The sequence below is a fragment of the Ovis canadensis genome, chromosome 8 (assembly GCF_042477335.2).
Source record: "Ovis canadensis isolate MfBH-ARS-UI-01 breed Bighorn chromosome 8, ARS-UI_OviCan_v2, whole genome shotgun sequence".
In the NCBI taxonomy this organism is placed as follows: domain Eukaryota; kingdom Metazoa; phylum Chordata; class Mammalia; order Artiodactyla; family Bovidae; genus Ovis; species Ovis canadensis.
The window spans coordinates 26,631,255-26,650,392 of record NC_091252.1 but is presented as its reverse complement, the minus strand read 5'-3'; the positions used below and the strand labels follow the sequence as shown (position 1 = coordinate 26,650,392).

At 38.3% G+C, this 19,138-nt stretch overlaps 1 protein-coding gene across 1 annotated transcript in view; it reads right to left on the bottom strand.

Annotated features, from left to right (window-relative positions):
- Nucleotides 1-11,190, bottom strand: part of SERINC1 (serine incorporator 1) — a 34,534-nt gene extending 23,344 nt beyond the window's left edge. The window contains exon 1 of the mRNA XM_069599054.1: nucleotides 11,007-11,190. Coding sequence (XP_069455155.1) covers nucleotides 11,007-11,045 — 39 coding nt within the window. The 5' untranslated portion in view covers nucleotides 11,046-11,190. The remainder of the gene's footprint in view (nucleotides 1-11,006) is intronic.
- Between the last annotated feature and the right edge of the window lie 7,948 nt (nucleotides 11,191-19,138).

Here is a 19,138-nt window from a genome sequence, read left to right as displayed (position 1 = left end):
ATCAGGAAAATTACTGACATTACAAAAGGCAAAAAACACAATCTGAAAAGACACAGCAAGCGTCAAAACCAGACGTAGCAGAGATGTTAAGTTTATCAAACCAAAAATATAAAACAACATATGTTAAGGGTTCTACTGAATAAAGTAGATAGCATACAAGAAGCAAAAATGAAATCCTTCAAAAAAAAATATGCTAGAAACAAAAAACAGTAGCAGAAATGAAAAATGCAGACATGGTTGAGGAAATAATTTCTGAGAGTAAGGCTGTATCGATAGAAATTTTCCAAACTGAAAAGCCAAGAGAGTAAAGACTGACATTATGTTCAACAAAATATCCAAGAACTGTCAGATAACTGCAAATGGTAAAACATAATGTGAATATCACAAGGGAAAGAAATATTTTTTTAAATGACAGACTTCCCCTAAATTAACATCAGACATACACACCCCACCCTCCACCAAAAAAAAAAAAAACAAAAAACAAACAAACACAAAAACACCACCACCAACAAAAACCCCTACACCTAGATAAATCGCTTTGAAGCAACAGAAAATACAATATCCTAGAAGAAGCCAGAGGAAAAACACCTTACCTACAGAGAAACAAAGATGAATTATCAATATATTCAAGTTTTCCTCAGACACCACGCAAACAAGAGTAAAGTGAAATATTTTAGTATTGAGAGAAAACAACCCGCCAACCTATAGTTCTATACTCTGCAAATTATCCTTCAAAAGAAGAAATACTTTCTCAAATAAAATGGAATCTGTTGCCAAACTCTAGCCTTGCTTGCAAGAAATGTTCAAAATTCTCTAGAGGAGGAAAATAATATAATTCAGAAACTCTACATATAAAATTACTTTTATAAATAAATGTAAAATTAAAACTTACTTTTCTTATTCTTAGTTGAGCTAACTTGTTTGCTCAAAATAAGAGCAACAATGTATCGTTACATATGCACATGTATGTTATGCCCATACACATACTTCTGTATACATGTGTGCAGACACATAGGCGTCTGTGTGTATTTCATGAATGACAGTAATGCAGAAGGGACAGGAGACAGGAATTAGGATTGTTTTCCTATTGTAAGGTATTAACACTAGCTGTAAAGTGGTATAGCATTATACTGAAGTGTGTAGTGTCATAGTATGCTGTTACTTCAAAGTGGATAAGCTGTAAATGTTTATTTCAAATTCTGGAGTGCTACAGACCGAAAATCATATGACGAAAATCTAATGCACAAGGTGATGCTGTTATGAGATGGGGCCTTTGGGAAGAATTAGGTCCAAAGGGCAGAGCCCTCATGAATGAGGTTAGTGCTCTCATAAAGGAGGCAGAGAGAACGCCTCACCTCTTCAACTAAATGTGGACACATCAGCAAGCTGGCATCTGCAACCCTGAAGAGGCCTTCACCAGGTACAAAAGACAGGCATGCGGGCGCCCTAATCTTGGACTGCCAGCCTCCAGCACTGTGAGAAACAAATTGATGTTGTTCACATGCCACCCAGCCTGTGGTATTGTTACAATAGGCCAAATGGACTATTAAGTTGGGCAACAACCTTAAAAGAAGTAACACTTCATAAAAGTTAAAAGATGTTTAACTGATATGCTAAAAAGGGAGAGAAAATGGAATCATACACAGTGCTTAATTTAAACACCCTTCTCCCTCAACACACAACAGGAAAAACAAGAGCAACAAATACGGTAAATACCAGTCCAAATCTATCAGTAATCACCCTGGAGTTCAGAGGCCTAAATTTATTCAATTAAGACAGACGTCAGAGTGTTCAAAAAACAAGACCCAGTTATACTGTCTACAAGAAAGTCACTTTAAATATAAAGACACACAGAATAAAAGCAAACGGGAGGGGGAAAAATATAACATGTTAACACTAAATGAGAGGAAGTGTAGCTGCACTAGTTCCAGGCAGAGCAGACTTCAAAACAAGGAAAGTTACCTGGAAGAAAGAAAGACACTACGTAATGATAAAGGGACCCAATTCTCCAGGAAGATGTTATCAATTCTAAATATTTATGCACCTAATGACAGAGCATCAAACTGTGAATGCAAAAACCGCTAAAACTGCAAGCAGAAACAGATGACTCCACTGTCACAGCTTAAAGAGACTCCAGTATCTCTCAGAAATGGACAGGCTGAGCTAGCCGAAAACCCGTGAGGAGAGGGCGCTCACCACCAATCAAATGGGTGCCTGACATCTACAGACCACTCTACCCTACAACCAGAGAACACACGTTCTTCTCCAAGATGACATGGAATATTAACCGAAACCACACTGTTGACAATAAAACACACTATCAAACTTGGAAGAGCACTGACTGCTCTCAGACTACAAATCAACTAGGAATCAACAGCACAATGGTAACTGGAAAATCCCCCAAATTCTTAAAGCAATGTACGTATCTAAAATAAACACAGAAGTCAAAGAAGTCTCAAGAGAAATTTTTAAAAATCTGAATTAAAATAATAACACAGTTTATAGAAACTTATGGGATGCAGTGAAAGCAGTGCTTTTAGGCAAATTTACAGCACTGAATGCATTTACCAGAAAAGAAAATCTAAAATCAATCATCTAAGCTTCCATCTTAGGAAACTAGAAAAAGAAATGCAAACTAAACTGAAAGAAAATAGAAAAAAAGAACTAGATGAGACACCAATGCAATCAAAGACAGAAAATAGAGAAAAACCAGTGAAAACAAAACGCGGTTCTTTCATCAATAGAAATAAGCCCCCAGCCAGGCTAACTAACAAAAAAGGTAACACAGATCACTACCGTTAGAAATGAAAGAGAGGTCACTGTAGGTCCTGTGGACATGAAAAGGATAATGAAAGAACACTATGAACAATTCTATGCCCACAAATTTGAGAACCTACATAAATGGAAAAAACTCTTGAAAGATACAAGCTGCTAAAACTCACACACAAGAAACAATTTGAATAGACCTCTGTTACAGAAATGTTTTGGAACAGCCTTCCAAAACAGCACTAGGCACAGGCAGGTTCACTGGTGAATTTACATCAATTCCCTACAATCTCAGAGAACACAAGTAGAGGGAATACTTTCTAACTTATTCTATAAAATAAGCATCATTCTAATAACAAAACCTGACAAACACATTATAATAAAAGATTAGCCTTTCTCATGAATAAAGGCATAAATTCTCAATAAAATATTAGCAAATTAAATCCAACAATATAAGAAAAAGAATTACACACCACAACCAAGTGGGATTTGTCCCAAAAGGCAAGACTGGCTCACATTCAAATAGTTAGGACTCATGTAAATTACAGACTTTGGGAGATGATGATGAGTTAGTGTAGGCTTAGTAACTAACAAATGCACCTCTCTGGTGGGGAATGTTTGCAACAAGGGAGGCTATGCATATCGGGACACAGGGCATATATGGGAAATCTCTATCTTCCTCTCAATTTTTCTGTAAAGCTAAACCTGATTTTTTAAAATAGTTTTAAAAAAGCATACAAAAGGTTAATACACTGTAATCAGGTGGGGTTGAGCTCAGAGAAAGCAAATTTGGTTAAGCTTTTGAAATTCAATCAAATTAGTTTACCACATTAACAGACTGAAGAAGAAAATTACCACCAGGGCCATCTCACACAATGCAAAAAAGTAATTTGAAAAATTCAATACCCATTCATTATAAAACAAATTTAAAAACTCACCTAGAACCAGACATCTGGGAGTGTGAGGTCAACTGGGCCTCAGGAAGCATTACTAAGGACAAAGTGGAGGTGATGGAATTCCAGCTAAGCTATTTCAAATCCTAAAAGGTAATGCTGTGAAAGTGCTGCACTCAATATGCCAGCATATTTGGAAAATTGAGCAGTGGCCACAGGACTGGAAAAGGTCAGTTTTCATTCCAATCCCAAAAAAGGGCAATGACAAAGAATGTTCACTACCACACAACTGCACTCATTTCACATGCTAGCAAGGGCATACTCAAAATCTTCCAAGCTAGGCTTCAACAGTACGTGAACTGAGAACTCCAGATGGACAAGCTAGATTTAGAAAAGGCAGAGGGACCAGAGATCAAATGGCCAACATCTGCTGATCACAGAAAAAGCAAGAAAATTCCAGAAAAACATTTCCTGCTCTACTGACTACACTAACGTTTTTGACTGTGTGGATCACTACAAACTGTGGACAATTCTTAAACAGAAGGGAATACCAGACCACCCGACCTGCCTTCTGAGAAATCTGTATGCAGGTCAAAAAGCAACAGTTACAACCAGACTGGAACAACAGACTGGTTCCAAATTGGGAAGAAGTGTGTCAAGGCTATATATTGTCACCCTGCTTATTTAACTTATATGCAGACTGTATCATGCGAAATGCCAGGCTAGATGAAACACAAGCTGGAATCAAGACTGCAGGGAGAAATATCAATAACCTCAGATAGGCAGATGACTCCACTCTTAGGGTAGGAAGCAAAGAGGAACTAAAGAGCCTCTTGATGAAGATGAAGGAGGGGAGGGAAAAAGCAGGCTTAAAACTTAACATTCAAAAAGCAAAGATCATGGCATCCAGTCCCATCACTTCATGGCAAATAGGTGGGGAAACAGTGGAAACAGTGACAGACTTAATTTTCTTGGGCTCCAAAATCACTGTGGACAGTGACTGCAGCCATGAAATTAAAAGATGCTTGGTCTCTGACATCACTTTGCTGACAAAGGTCCATATAGTCAAAGCTATGGTTTTTCCAGTAGTCATGTATGGATGTGAGAGTTGGACCATAAAGAAGGCTGAGTGCCCAAGATTTGATGTTTTCGAACTGAGTTGTTAGAGAAGACTCTTGAGAGTGCAAGGCGACCAAACCAGTCAATCCTAAAGGAAATCAGTCCTGGATAGTCATTGGAAGGATTGATGTTGAAGCTGAAGCTCCAATACTTTGGCCACCTGATTCGAAGCGCCGCCTCATCGGAATAGACCCTAACACTGGGAAAGGCTGAAGGCAGGAGGAGAAGGGAATGACAGAAGATGAGATGGCATTACTGACTCAATGGACATGAGTTTGAGCAAGGTCCAGGAGATGGTGAGGGACAGGAAAGCCTGCTGTGCTGCAGTCCATGGGGTCACAAAGCATCAGACATGACTGAGCAACTGAAGAACAGAAAAAACTTTCAGCAAACAAACAGAATATGCTCGACTTGAGGATACCTTTAATTATCTTGTAGATGCTATGATAAAAGGCATTTACAAAACAAAAAAAGACAAGAAAAATAAAGAAAAGTACATACTTTGGAAAGGAAGAGATAAAGCTGCTTTCCTTTACACACAATTGTCAACATGAAAAATCCCAAAGAACTTACAAAATGCTACCAGAACTACAAGGAAGTTTAATAAGGTCACAGGACACAAGGTCAGTATATACGTATCAATTATACTTCTGCACACTAACAACAAACAACTGGAAAGTTAAACTAAACAAAAATACTTATAAACCTAGTAAAATATACACCAGCTTTCAAATGATGAAAATTAAAAAAAAAAAAAAACTGATGAAAGAAATCAAATATTTAAGTTAATGGCATGATAAACTGAGTTCATGGACTGGAAGACTCCTCATTTAGGTAACAATTCTTTCCAAACTGACCTATAAATTTTACCCAAGCCCAGTCATAATTCCAGCAGGTGTTTGGTAGCAACAAACTAGCTGCTTCTAAAACTTTTAGAGAAAGGCAAAAGAACTAGAACAGCCCAAAGAATGTTGAAAGAGTAGGAAGAATCACACTACCTGATTTCAAGATTAACTTGAAAGCAACGCTAATCAAACTAGGGTAATTTACACAAAACTATGGACACAAATAACAGAACAACAGAGTTAAGAAAAACAAATATGGTAAAGAGGCTTTTGCTAAAAGTGCCAAAGCAGATCAATACAGAAAGAACAATCACTTCTACTCTTTGAAAGCCATCACTATGAGAATGAAGAGACAAGCCACAGACTTGAAGGACGTATCTGCTGGTGGGAATACAACCTGGCATGACCATCCTGGAGATGAATCTGACAATTCCTTGTAAGTCAGATGTACATTTACCGTATGATTTAGCAATCCCACTGCAAGATCGTTAGGTGAATAAAATAGTAAGTTATAGACACACAAGAAAACTTTATAGGAACGCTAACAGCTACTTCATTTCCAAAATCTGGAAATGACCCTCAGCTGTTGGAGACAAGCTGTAGAGTAATGGAATCCAAGCAATGGTATACTATGTAACGATAAAAAGGAGGAAACAACGAACAGACACCATAATATGAATGAATCTTAAACGAATTATACCAATTCACTGAGTAAAAGAAGCCACACTCTGAAGGCTATATGCTGTATGATTCCATTTACAGGACATTCTGGAAAGGCAAAACTGTAAAAAAAAAAACCCAGGGATTGTCCAGAATGCAGATGGCGTAACTTTTTAAGGTGACAAATGTTCTTTAGTGGCTACACAACTACATGATTTGTCAAAGCTCACAGAACCACACACTACAAAGTATGAATTTTATGTAAATTAAATCAACTAAAGAAAAATGACAAAAATATAGGAAAAATAATATGGAAGAAAAAAGAAGACAACGTAACGGAATTAACTCATGTCTTTAAAATGGAGAATCCTCTAAATAAATGTAACAAAAAGGACATTCAAAGATACAATAAGAATTTCCTTAAAGAAATAAATCTGTATCTTCAGAAAAACCCACTATTTTCTAGAAGAATAAAAAGTGATAAAAGATTTAAAGTCAGACATATTTGGTTAATTTTAAAGATAAATAAAACTCTTCAGACACCCAGGCAGAAGCTGCTGATGCTGTGTATATGAGACATGCTAAAAGGAAATGGCTACCAGGGCAGGGTAAGACAGAACATAATCCACAGAAATATCTCAAGTCCTGAAAGAACAGGTATACTATTATACCAGTCCACAATGTTTCTCAAGAAAGCAAGAGGCATTTTTAAATATGAAAAAATTCAGGGATTTCAACATTCATGAATTCCTTTTGAAAAAAATCTATTAGATGACCCGATTTGGTCAATTATGAGATGACACATAAAAAAAGAAACAAAACCGAGAAGCTATGGTTAAAAAAATAAAGAAAGAATGCTCTGAACTATGAATCCACTTAAGAGTAGAACAGTGGTTTTCCATCAGAATCACTGGAGAGAATATTAAACCACAATGCTGGGACCCAGTCAGCATTTCCAGTAAGTTTAGTCCAGGATATACTTTAAGAATGGCTGGTTTAGTTCTAAGATTAAACAACTGAGGGAATTATGGTTATAAAACAAAACAGTCATATAAAAAATAATAAAAGAAATTCTAGTTAAAGTTGGCAAAATGAATATATGAATTACTTTAGAAACACCAGTAAAGTGAAAAATAAAAGATTTTTAACAGAAGGAATAAAATTAAAAGGTAAACAAAAAAAAACAGAATAATACTGAGTTAACAGGTCAGAAAGTTAAATTCTAAATCATCAAAGGAAAGAAGTTAAATAAAGTTTGTACAGGATCATCAAACAGATCAGGGATAGGTGGTACCGCGTAACTCCATAAGAGAGGCTGAAGGTAGAGGTGAAAATAAAATGATTAGTTGAATTCATTTTTTAAAGTGCAGTTAAGACCCTTAGATTTCATTTCATTTCTTATACTGGCCAACTGAAGAGGATAAGGCAGGATTTTTCAACTATGGCACTATTGACATCTGGGGCCAAATAAGTCTTTGCTGTTGAGGGCTATACCCTGTGTATGGTAAAATATTTCACAGTATTCCTGCCTTCTATCCACCTGACACTCTTAGCACCTTATCCCAAGTTGTGACAATGAAAAGTATCTTCAGGCATCGTCCAATGTTCCCTCGGGGACAGCTGAGAACTACTGCTCTAGAAACATCTCTTGAGAGAACTCTTTCATAACCTCTTCTGATGAAGTATTTAACACTCAGCAATTCCTTTACTTTTCCATTCTTCTGTTAAATTCAGAAAAAAATATGTTCAGCACGCTACCACTCCTTAAAAAAATACTTTGTTTATTCATCCATGTGTATGCATGCATTGAGAGAGCAGAAATGTGGTGGGATTTTGTTGGTGACATTTACATTTTGTACTCTGCACTGCTTGGCTATTTATAGCAACTATGAATCATTTCTACAAAATCAAGTCATTGTACTAAAAAATAAAAATCTAGCAAGAGACTGCACAAAATAAGCAGGCAGGAATCACAAGCTTCTTCTCAATTACTTAACATCTTGGGCAAAAAATGATAGTTATTGTATACAAAATACAGTGATTCAAAAAGTCAACCCTACTCACTGCTGCTGCTGCTAAGTCGCTTCAGTCGTGTCCGACTCTGTGCGACCCCATAGACGGCATCCCACCAGGCTCCCCCGTCCCTGGGATTCTCCAGGCAAGAACACTGGAGTGGGTTGCCGTGTCCTTCTCCAATGCATGAAAGTGAAAAGTGAAAGTGAAGTCGCTCAGTCATGTCCGACTCTTAGCGACCCCATGGACTGCAGCCCACCAGGCTCCTCCGCCCATGGGATTCCCCAGGCAAGGGTACTGGAGTGGGTTGCCGCTGCCTTCTCCGACACTACTCACTAGCCTCATTTTAAGACTGAGGTGGGGAAAGCACTTAAGTAAGCATCAATTGCTGGTGATGCTGTAGTTACAGGATTAGGTGGCAGGTCCATTTGTGTTTATAAAAATGCTTAATCACCAATCAGATAGATAGCCATGCCTGAACCAAGGATTACGATCAATCTAATTCTAGACCACTCAACAGCAAAAACACAAAACAAAAAACCCCACAAAATGAAATTTAAAATATTAAACACTCCAATCTCTGTGATACACAATAGTATCACAAGTAATTTTTTACACTTTTTTCCATAGTTCAGACATTTTCTACCATTTTCTGAAACAAACAAAAAAATCTCTGTAAAAACTGGTTAAGTCTAAAGAAACTTGAGCAAAGAAAGAACGAGGTTCATTTTCATTCTGGCTTAACTGATCTAAGTTAATGATCTGAACACTTGAATATCTGACTAAATTTCAGTATGTTAAAACCTCTAAGTAAATGAGCATATTGACTGTTAAGATCATGGAAGAAAGGGATCTGTAAAATACAAGGCATATTCTCTTTTAACTGCTACTGAACTGCACTAAAATTGAACAATTCAGAAATAAAGAGACAGAGACACCCGGAAAGAAAGGGGAAAAAATCACCAGAATTGCCTAGAACCATGATGAGCAGCCTTAGCCACCTAGCCTCTCTAACCACCAGAGACCTAATTACTGGAAGGTAAGAAAGTGTTTCCTTGTTACCCTCTTTCCAATGCACCGTCACGTTTACAGTAACTAAAAGGCTGTGTCTGTAGAACTGTGACTAAGTGGAGAACTAAGTTGTAAAAATTTTAATAGGAATGTAATTTTCCCCACATTGTTCACTAAAACGATTTAAAACACACGTTTTTATTAATCCCCCAAATCTTTTTTTAACCATAATCGTCCTCAAGGCAAAAGAGACTGCTCATCACAGGTCTAGAAATTGAAAACAAAATGGAAAACGTGTATCCCTACTATACAAAGAACATGCCCATTTGCTAACTGGACAAAATCTGACTTTACAAATAGAATTACACATCTCACCCCCCTCAATTAAAACAATTCTATAATCATTTTGCAATACATTATTACCCTAAATATGCCTCTTATAAGATACTCAATGGTTTCAAGTAGATTCTCTACTTTCATACTGAGATAAAAATATACCAGCTTTGAAAGAAAGAAAAATATACCAGTTTTCTACACCCAGCTACAAGAAAAAAAAAAAAAAATGTGTGTGTGTGTGTGTAAAATCAAGACAATGACCTGGGTTGGAGTAACCTCTATGTAGCATTTGACTAAAATTTAACATTTATAGTTCAAGCCACATTGAAAACTTTTTAAAAAGAGATATGCAAAAACAACAGAAATGCTACCTAATGTATATAATGGAGTCATCTGGGAAGTCAGACAAACAATTATTAGAAATAGAATTTAGAAACCATGGGTTAAAGAACTAAGATTTGAACCCTAATATCTCGCCCCATATTACAAATACCTTTATTAACTGTAAAGTCAATTTTTGTCTATCGGGGGATGGGGGAGTGTTTATATCAAACTCAAATTTATTTGTACCACCCGAATCAAACAAATCCTGCCACTATAATGAAGAATGATTTTTCACTCTAACAACGCTATCTAATCAAAATGCAACGTACACCAAATTAAAAGTGAGATGTCGAATTACACAAGCATCTTTCTGTCAAAAAACAGGTATCTGATAACCACAGAACTGACCAGCTTTTTCAAACACATATTTGAGAAATACATAATTTTCTCATATCATTAAGCTCGAGGACTCACTTGCAGAGCTGGGCCTATTTAAAAAGGCTGTAACTATATCAGTATTACTGCGGGGCTGCCCCACATATCCGTCATTTAACTGCAGTCTGCGCGACAGAACAAAGAGGCCTCCGGGGATGACAGTGCTGCAGTCTGAGGTCGCTGGGAGGAGATGACGAGAAGAGATGGGGTACTCCACCAAACGAAGCGGCCTAAGGCCTCTGCAGAAAGGGCCCAGGCAGACAGAAGACATAAAGGACAAAAAGGGGCCTGGAAGAATAGGGAATCGCCTTCACGAAAAGCGGGTGGGGGAGGAAAAACTACCAGCTCTCAGCTCGGAACCTCCCCTCCGGGTCACTCACTCATGGCCACTGCTCTTCGTGGCTACCCGGCTCGGCTCTTCCAAAGACTCAGGGCCGCGAAGCTGTGGCGGAGTGACCAAGGGAGACAGGGAGGAAACGGAAAGAAAGGCCTCCCTGTTGGGTGGGGTAACACGGTCCCGCCGGGCCTCACCCAGGCCTGCTCGGGGGCTTTTCTCTTTCATCTCTCACGCTAGCACCCCTCAGACCGCTACCAGCCAACTTACCCAGCTCGCCATGGAGCACAGCCCCAACACGCTCCCCATCTCCGCAACGTCGCAGGAGCAGCGTATGCCAACAAGATGGAGACAGTACCCTCTCTCGCCTTTCCCAGCTTATTTACTAACTACAACCCACTTCCGGCGCAGAGCCCACCCCGCCCCTCAGCTTGCGTCACTTCCTTCGCGGCCTGGGCCGGCACGGGGAGGGCACCGTGCTGGGTTCCGCACGCGCCGCCCTGGATTCCTGGCCTCTGTCGTTCCGCGATAACTCTTCTAATTCAGCTGGCAAAAAGCGTCTTGTTTTCCCACTTTCGCACTTATGTTCTCGATTTATTCCTGAAGCCCAATTATTTCTATTCATTTGGGTGCTTCCAATTCTATCACTGTTAGAGGTTGTAACATTTTAATACCTTGTCCTGTTAGGATGTTACAAGAAGTTTGCACATTTAAAATGTGTAAATTAGTTAGATAAGACTTACAAATAACAACACAAACATGTTATTGATTTTATTGAATGTCACGAGCTGTCGAGGAGACATTTATCACCCAATAAGCTATAAACATCTTTAAAATTCTTTTGACCTACAAAAAAGGTAAAGTGAAAAACGTTATAATCGTGAACTTTCCTGTCTTCAAGAAATAACATTTCAAACCATTGCTCCCGATTGCATCGCTCCTTATCCTCCACCAAAAGATGGTCATAATGAATGAATGTCAGAGTCGAACCAGCAATCTGTGCTAGGATGTCTTCAAGTTACTGATTTGCAAATTACTCTTCAAAGTGGTTTTAACCAACGTAAACTTTCTCCAGCAGTGAGAATTGTGTGTCACATTTTTGTCAGCCTGGGGTTTCTCACACTCTAATTTAACTAATAAAGAGAAGTGAAATGTCTCATTATATTATCAGTCGGCATTTCCCTGATAACTAGTAAGGTTAAGAACTTGTAATTTACCATTGGGGCATCCTCTTCTGAATAAAATGCCTTTTCAAGTATTTTGCCCATTCATCAATTGGGTTATCTATTCTTTACTGATTTGTAGATGGTTTTAATGTATTTTTGGATACAAATTCTTTGTTATGTGTGGAGCAATATACATCCCCCAATCTGGACTTCCTTTTTCCTTTTGTGGTATCCTTTGAAGATTTGGCAACCCACTCCAGTATTCCTGCCTGGAAAATGCTGTGGACAGAGGAGCTTGGCAGGCTACAGTCCATGGAGTTTCAAAGAGTCGAACACGACTGAGGGACTTAACACTTTTTGAGGACACCTTAACAAGTTTTAAAATTTCTTATAACATAGTCAAATGTAACAAACTTGATCCTAAAGTTACATGATTTTGTTGTTTAGAACTCCTCACTAGTATCAAGATTTTAAAGACATTTTCTTCCATATATTTTCTTCTAGTTTTAAAGTTTTGCTCTTAAATGCTTAGGTTTTAATCCACTTAAAGAACTGATTTTGGGGTATGGTAGGAGGTGAAATCCAATCAATGATGTGATGGTAAACTGGCTCTCTGGGGGAAAAATAGCCCTGATACATAGCATTTGCAGATTTCTAGTATAAATACTCCCACTATGGCAATTCCCATCTATCAGTGTTTTAAGAAGACACTTGTGAAATTCCTGACCATTTAGGAATGGTTTGATCTAGTGCCAACATACCACCAAGTCCGACTGTATTCTAGTTTTTCTTATAGACAACCAGTTGTCCTAGTATAAATAAGAGAATAATAATCGTTTCTCTCTCATCTGTAATACCATTGCTGTCATACATCAATTCCCATACCCATATTTCTGAACTTTATGGACTGAGTTGTCTATACATAGTTTACTAACACATAGATTTAATTATAGTTGTCTCCCTAATAAATAGTTTTAATTATGGTTGCTTTAAAACAAATCTTGATAATCAGTCCTGAATATTCATTGGAGGGACTGATGTTGAAGCTGAAACCCCAATACTTCGGCCACCTCATGCGAAGAGTTGACTCATTGGAAAAGACTCTGATGCTGGGAGGGATTGGGGGCAGGAGGAGAAGGGGACGACAGAGGATGAGATGGCTGGATGGCATCACCGACTCGATGGACATGCGTTTGGGTGAACTCTAGGAGTTGGTGATGGACAGGGAGGCCTGGCGTGCTGTGATTCATGGGGTTGCAAAGAGCTGGACACGACTGAGCAACTGAATTGAACTAAACTGAAGGAACAATATATCCATTTGTTGTAAATCAATAGTAAGGTAAATAATTATTAGCTATAAAATAATTATTATAATTATTATTATAAGGTAAATAATTAACAAATTGTCTACTTGCCAACTGTATGCTATGCTATGTATATGCTAAGTCGCTTCAGTCGTGTCCAACTCTGTGTGATCCCATCGATGGCAGCCCACCAGGCTCCCCCATCCCTGGGATTCTCCAGGCAAGAACACTGGAGTGGGTTGCCATTTCCTTCTCCAATGCATGAAAGTGAAAAGTGAAAGGAAAGTCAGTTGCTCAGTCGTGTCCGACTCTTAGCGACCCCATGGACTGAAGCCTACCAGGCTCCACCATCCTTGGGATTTTCCACTTGCCAACTGTGAGAGAGTTAAAAAGATGGCTTTTTAAGATTTGTATTCAAACACAATCCAATACATGTTTTCAGTACAAACCAGGAATTCAGGAGGAGCAGTTTCCCCAGGGTACTTTTTATAGCGTGTCAAAGTCACAATGCCAAAGCACAAATTACTAAAGGTAAGTAAATTAGGAGTTTTAAAAGAGGCTAATTGCTTAGTTCTCTTATGGTATGACCTGATTCAGGAGTCGAATTTAAAATATCTCAAATGGGCAGTTTTCAAAAATATTAGAATAATAATTTTTTGAGATGGTATTAGGTAGCCACCCTCAGAAAGATTTCAAGTAAGTTTGGATAAGTTTCAAGTAAGTTTTCCAATGCCTGGAAAATCCCATGGACGGAGGAGCCTGGTGGGCTGCAGTCCATGGGGCCGCTAAGAGTCGGACACGACTGAGCGACTTCACTTTCACTTTTCACTTTCATGCATTGCAGAAGGAAATGGCAACCCACTCCAGTGTTCTTGCCTGGAGAATCCCAGGGACGGGGGAGCCTGGTGGGCTGCCGTCTCTGGGGTCGCACAGAGTCGGACATGACTGAAGCGACTTACCAGCAGCAGCACACTATATTCTTGTGATTAATGTTACATATTAACATTGGAAACTTATTTGACTTTTAAAAACCTTTTTTTTCCTCCATGAAATATGTGTTAATATCTCTCATGAAGGATGAACTGCCTAGACTCCTGGCCATCCTCCTAAAATATAATTTTCCATAATTGAGCTTTTTGATCATTAGATCAAAAGACTAGATCTTTCTGAGCACTAGAGAGCTCAAGGTTATATTCTTTGCCAAGAATGTGAGCAGGCTCTATGTTGCCAATTAAGGATAAGATATAAATTTTGGCATTAAAACACATGGAATTGAAAATTAATAGTCTCCTGGGGAAATTCAGGAGTAAGAATAAGACATAGGTCAGAACAGACATGGAAAAGAAGTGGGCTGAGAAAATTCTGGAATACGACAGTCAGGGTTAAGGTTTTCCTCAGGAAACATTCTGGGTTCATTGTCATATATGGATGAACAAAGAATCAAAGCTCCCAAGTAGAGGATGATTGTGATAATTGTAACCTGAGAAAAATGGAGAGCAGGGTTACCAAGGTTATCCTGGTAATAGTACAAGTTTCAATAATACATTAATAAAAGTCAACTTAGGCCAATGTAATACCCAGGATGAACTGGGCACAAAACCAAATAAGTAAGTTACTCTGAAATCTAGACCTACTGACATCAGTCATTAAGTATTATGAGAGTATCTACCCAAATAATAATTTTGCTTTCAGAATGTACCTTCGTGGGAATAAAACCATATCTTCAGTGTAAAGGAAAATACTTAGTTTTATGTTTTCTATGGCAATCTATGCCTAGTTTCAAGTCAGAATAGGATCAAAATACATCTTTGCTCTTTAATATTCTGGACATTTACTACCTGATATGTAAGGGGACCATTTTTATTATCCCTAATTCTCAGATTATATTAAAATACAAGTTTAAGAAAAACAAGAGTAGGCCATGCTTCAGATTAAATTCATACAGCATAGTCCATGACTGATTTTTTCCTCCAGAATAAGTGTAAATGATGATGTGCATGCGTGCTAAGTTGCTTCAGTGATGTCCAACTCTTTACAACCCTGTGGATTGTAGCCTGCCAGACTCCTCTGTCCATGGATTTCCCAGGCAAGAATACTGAGGTGGGTTACCACGCCCTCCTCCAGGGGATCTTCCCAACTCAGGGATCAAACCCATATCTCTTAAGTTTCCTGGATTGGCAGGTGGGTTCTTTACCACTAGTACCACCTGGTGAATAATGACAGATCTTTTTAAAAATTAGTTATGGATACCTTATAGTCACACACTACTCCTTCTTGAGGGTTCATTATTACAGCAATATGGAACTGACATTCTGGGTTTCCTGACATTGTACCTTTTGGAACTACCCTGCACCAACTCCTGGGCTGCTGCAGTTCTTGATCCCTGAAAATTAGCACTGCTGAAACTCTTAAGAGGTTGAGATTTTCCCTTTCTTACTATCTCTGCAAAGCATAGACTGTGAAGAAATTGGTTTAGTATCTCATTCAGGGACTGGCAATTTTTGGAAGCATATGGAATGTACAGAGTTCCAGTTGCAGATTATCAGTAATGACCTAAAGGACAATTTCCACTGTTATCTTGGCTGGTTGCTGCTGCTACGGTCCACTCTATGTTTTTTAGTGGTCATCCACAGATAATTCTTCCTCCACTACTTGTTGCTGGAGATACCCATGTCCAGAAACCAGCAGTCTGTAGCCTTCTACCTTCTCCTGTAATTCCTCATCTATACCCATAAGGAAATAGTATGGTATCTTGCACATCACCTTAAAAGTTCCCAGTTTAACCTGGAATTAGTGTCCCTCTGCCAAGGTTAACTGAAGTCAGACTTACCTTTGGTCCCAAGGTTTTCCTGCCTTTGTACAAATTTCTGCATAAACTTTAAAGATAATTTCTTAATGGGCTATAGCTATGGAACACTGTGAAAATAGAACAGATTTTTAAAGGAAAATAATCAGGTTATATTTCACTGTAAATTATGGGATTATGCTGTTGAGTTCCCCTGTCCTCAGTAGACCCAACACTGAAACTGTTGATGGCTAAAACACCTTGGGCACTTGAAATAAATTGTCTTAAAGGATGAGTAAAATTTTACATCTAGAAGGAGAGAAAAGGCTTATAAAGTATTTTATGGTTGTAATTCTAAATGTAAACAGGTTTAAATATTTTACCATATGTTCTATAAGAATAAGCCAGAAACAGACTAGGACATAATAACCAATAGGGGTCAGCATAAACTTAAAATTGTAAGAGACTATATCCTGATTAAAGATATGGTTTTATTAGTGATTTTGATATTTAAAATGACAATAGTAATAATAATATTAAAGGCACACTCCCCTAAATTATTAACTTAATACTAAAAATATAAACAATTTTCTTTCTACACAGATTTTCTTTTTTTTTCTTCCCCAAATCTAAGCCAGTAATTTTCACAGAAAGTCAGATATATTTAAACCAGTGAAGCAGATGACTACAAAAATATAATATTTATTTCAAGTAGAACATATGTACATTTAAAGACAAAGAACAAATATTCCCCATCAAAATCATGAAATAGATAGAGAATTAAATGTTTCTAATGTTTAAAATGTTGTTTTATAAACATTGGGAATGATTACTTGATGAAATGCTAATTGCACTTCTAAAACATTCACCATCTCAAGAACCCTTAAGCCGAAATATGTTTAAGATTTACTGATCTCATATAGAAGTTGATCAAATATAATGTTACATGTAATGAAGATATATTAAAATATTAAAATCAAGCATTCATGTACCAAAAATGTAACTTGCTATGCTATGCAAAAAAAGCTAACTATTTCTCTTTAAGCATTCATCAGATTTTTGAATTTTTATTAAATATATTATTAAGGTAATGTCTAAGTCAGTGCTTTGCAACAGGAATATAAGGCACATCTAACGCATATATATGGAATTTAGAAAGATGGTAACGATAAACCTGTATGTGAGACAGCAAAAGAGACGCAGATGTATAGAACAGTCTTTTGGACTCTGTGGGAGAGGGAGAGGGTGGGATGATTTGGGAGAATGGCATTGAAACATGTATAATATCATATATGAAATGAATTGCCAGTCCAGTTTCGATGCATGATACAGGATGCTTGGGGCTGGTGCACTGGGATGACCCAGAGGGATGGTACGGGGAGGGAGGTGGGAGGAGGGTTCAGGATGGGGAACACATGTATACCTGTGGCGGATTCATGTTGATGTATGGCAAAACCAATACAATATTGTAAAGTAATTAACCTCCAATTAAAATAAATAAATTTATATTAAAAATAAATAAAATTTTCTAATAGCCACATTAAAAAGAAAAAGCACAGATAAAATTAATTTAGTTCAACCCAATATACTGGGCTTCCCTGGTGGCTCAGAGGGTAAAAGAATCCACCTGCAATGCAGGAGCCCCAAGTTCAATTCTGGGGTTGGGAAGATCACCTGGAGAAGGAACTGGCCAGCCACTCAAGTATCCTTGCCAGGAGAATTCCATGGACAGAGGAGCCTGGTGGGCTACAGTCCATGGGGTCACAAAGAGTCGGACACGACTGAGCGACTAACCATGGACAAGGCAATGGCAGCCCACTCCAGTGCTCTTGCCTGGAGAATCCCATGGACGGAGGAGCCTGGTGGGCTGCAGTCCATGGGGTCGTGAAGAGTCGGACACGACTGGGCGACTTCACTTTCACTTTTCACTTTCATGCATTAGAGAAGGAAATGGCAACCCACTCCAGTGTCCTTGCGTGGAGAATCCCAGGGATGGTGGAACCTGGTGGGCTGCCAACTATGGGGTCGCACAGAGTCGGACACGACTGAAGTGACTTAGCAGCAGCAGCAGTAGCAGCAGCAGAGAAACTAACACTTTCACTTTCAATATATCCAAAATATTATCATTTCCCATATCTTTTAAAAGAAAAACTATTGTATGTTTTACATTATTTTTCATAAGCCTTCTAAATCTGATTTATAACATAACCCTTACAGCACATCTCAATTCAGATAAGTCACATAATGAGTTCACTATCTCCTCAACTGGACACTGCATATCTAAAGCTGAGAGAGAAAACTGAGGCAGTTATTCAGGTGATCCAGTCCAAGCTAAACAAACAAGCCAACATACTTTTCTTTGCATAAATTATTTAGATTTTTCAAGATAAAGTGGTTTTAAGCTTGTGTATTTACTTTAGGTGTTGAATCTGTTTCATCTAACTGATATTTTGTATAAAAATCAAATCTGTTAGAAAGAAGGGTAAATGTTAAATTCTTTCAAGTATTTTGGCTATCATACTACTATTTTTTTTTTAATTGTTTTGCATGGAGTGTTTCCTTGTGCTGTGTGTGCTAAGTCACTTCAGTTGTGTCTGACTCTTTGCAACCCAGTGGACTATAGCCAGCCAAGCTCCTCTGTCCATGGAATTTTCCAAGCAAGAATACCAGAGTGGGTTGCCATTTCCTCCTCCAAGGAGAATGTTTCCTTAGCAATTATCTTTTTTCTATAATTTTATTTATCTATTTATTTTTGATGGTGCGGGGTCTTCGTTGCTGCGAGAGCTTTTCTCTAGTTGTGGAGAGCGGGGGCAACCCTCTAGTAACCTGTGGTGCACAAGTTTCTCACTGTGGTGGCTTCTGTGTGTGAAGACTCTAAGTCACTCAGGCTTTAGTATCTGTGGCTCGAGGCTCTAGGGTGCAAGCTCAATAGTTGTGACTCATGAGCTTAGTTGCTACAAGGCGTATGGGATCTTCCTGGACCACGGATCAAAATCAATTCTGCATTGACAGGGGGATTCTTTACCACTGAGCCACTGGAAAGACCTAATATTGCTATTTTCAGTTCAGTCACTCAGTCATGTCTGACTCTTCACGACCTCATGGACTGCAGCACACCAGACCTCCTTGTCCATCACCAACTCCTGG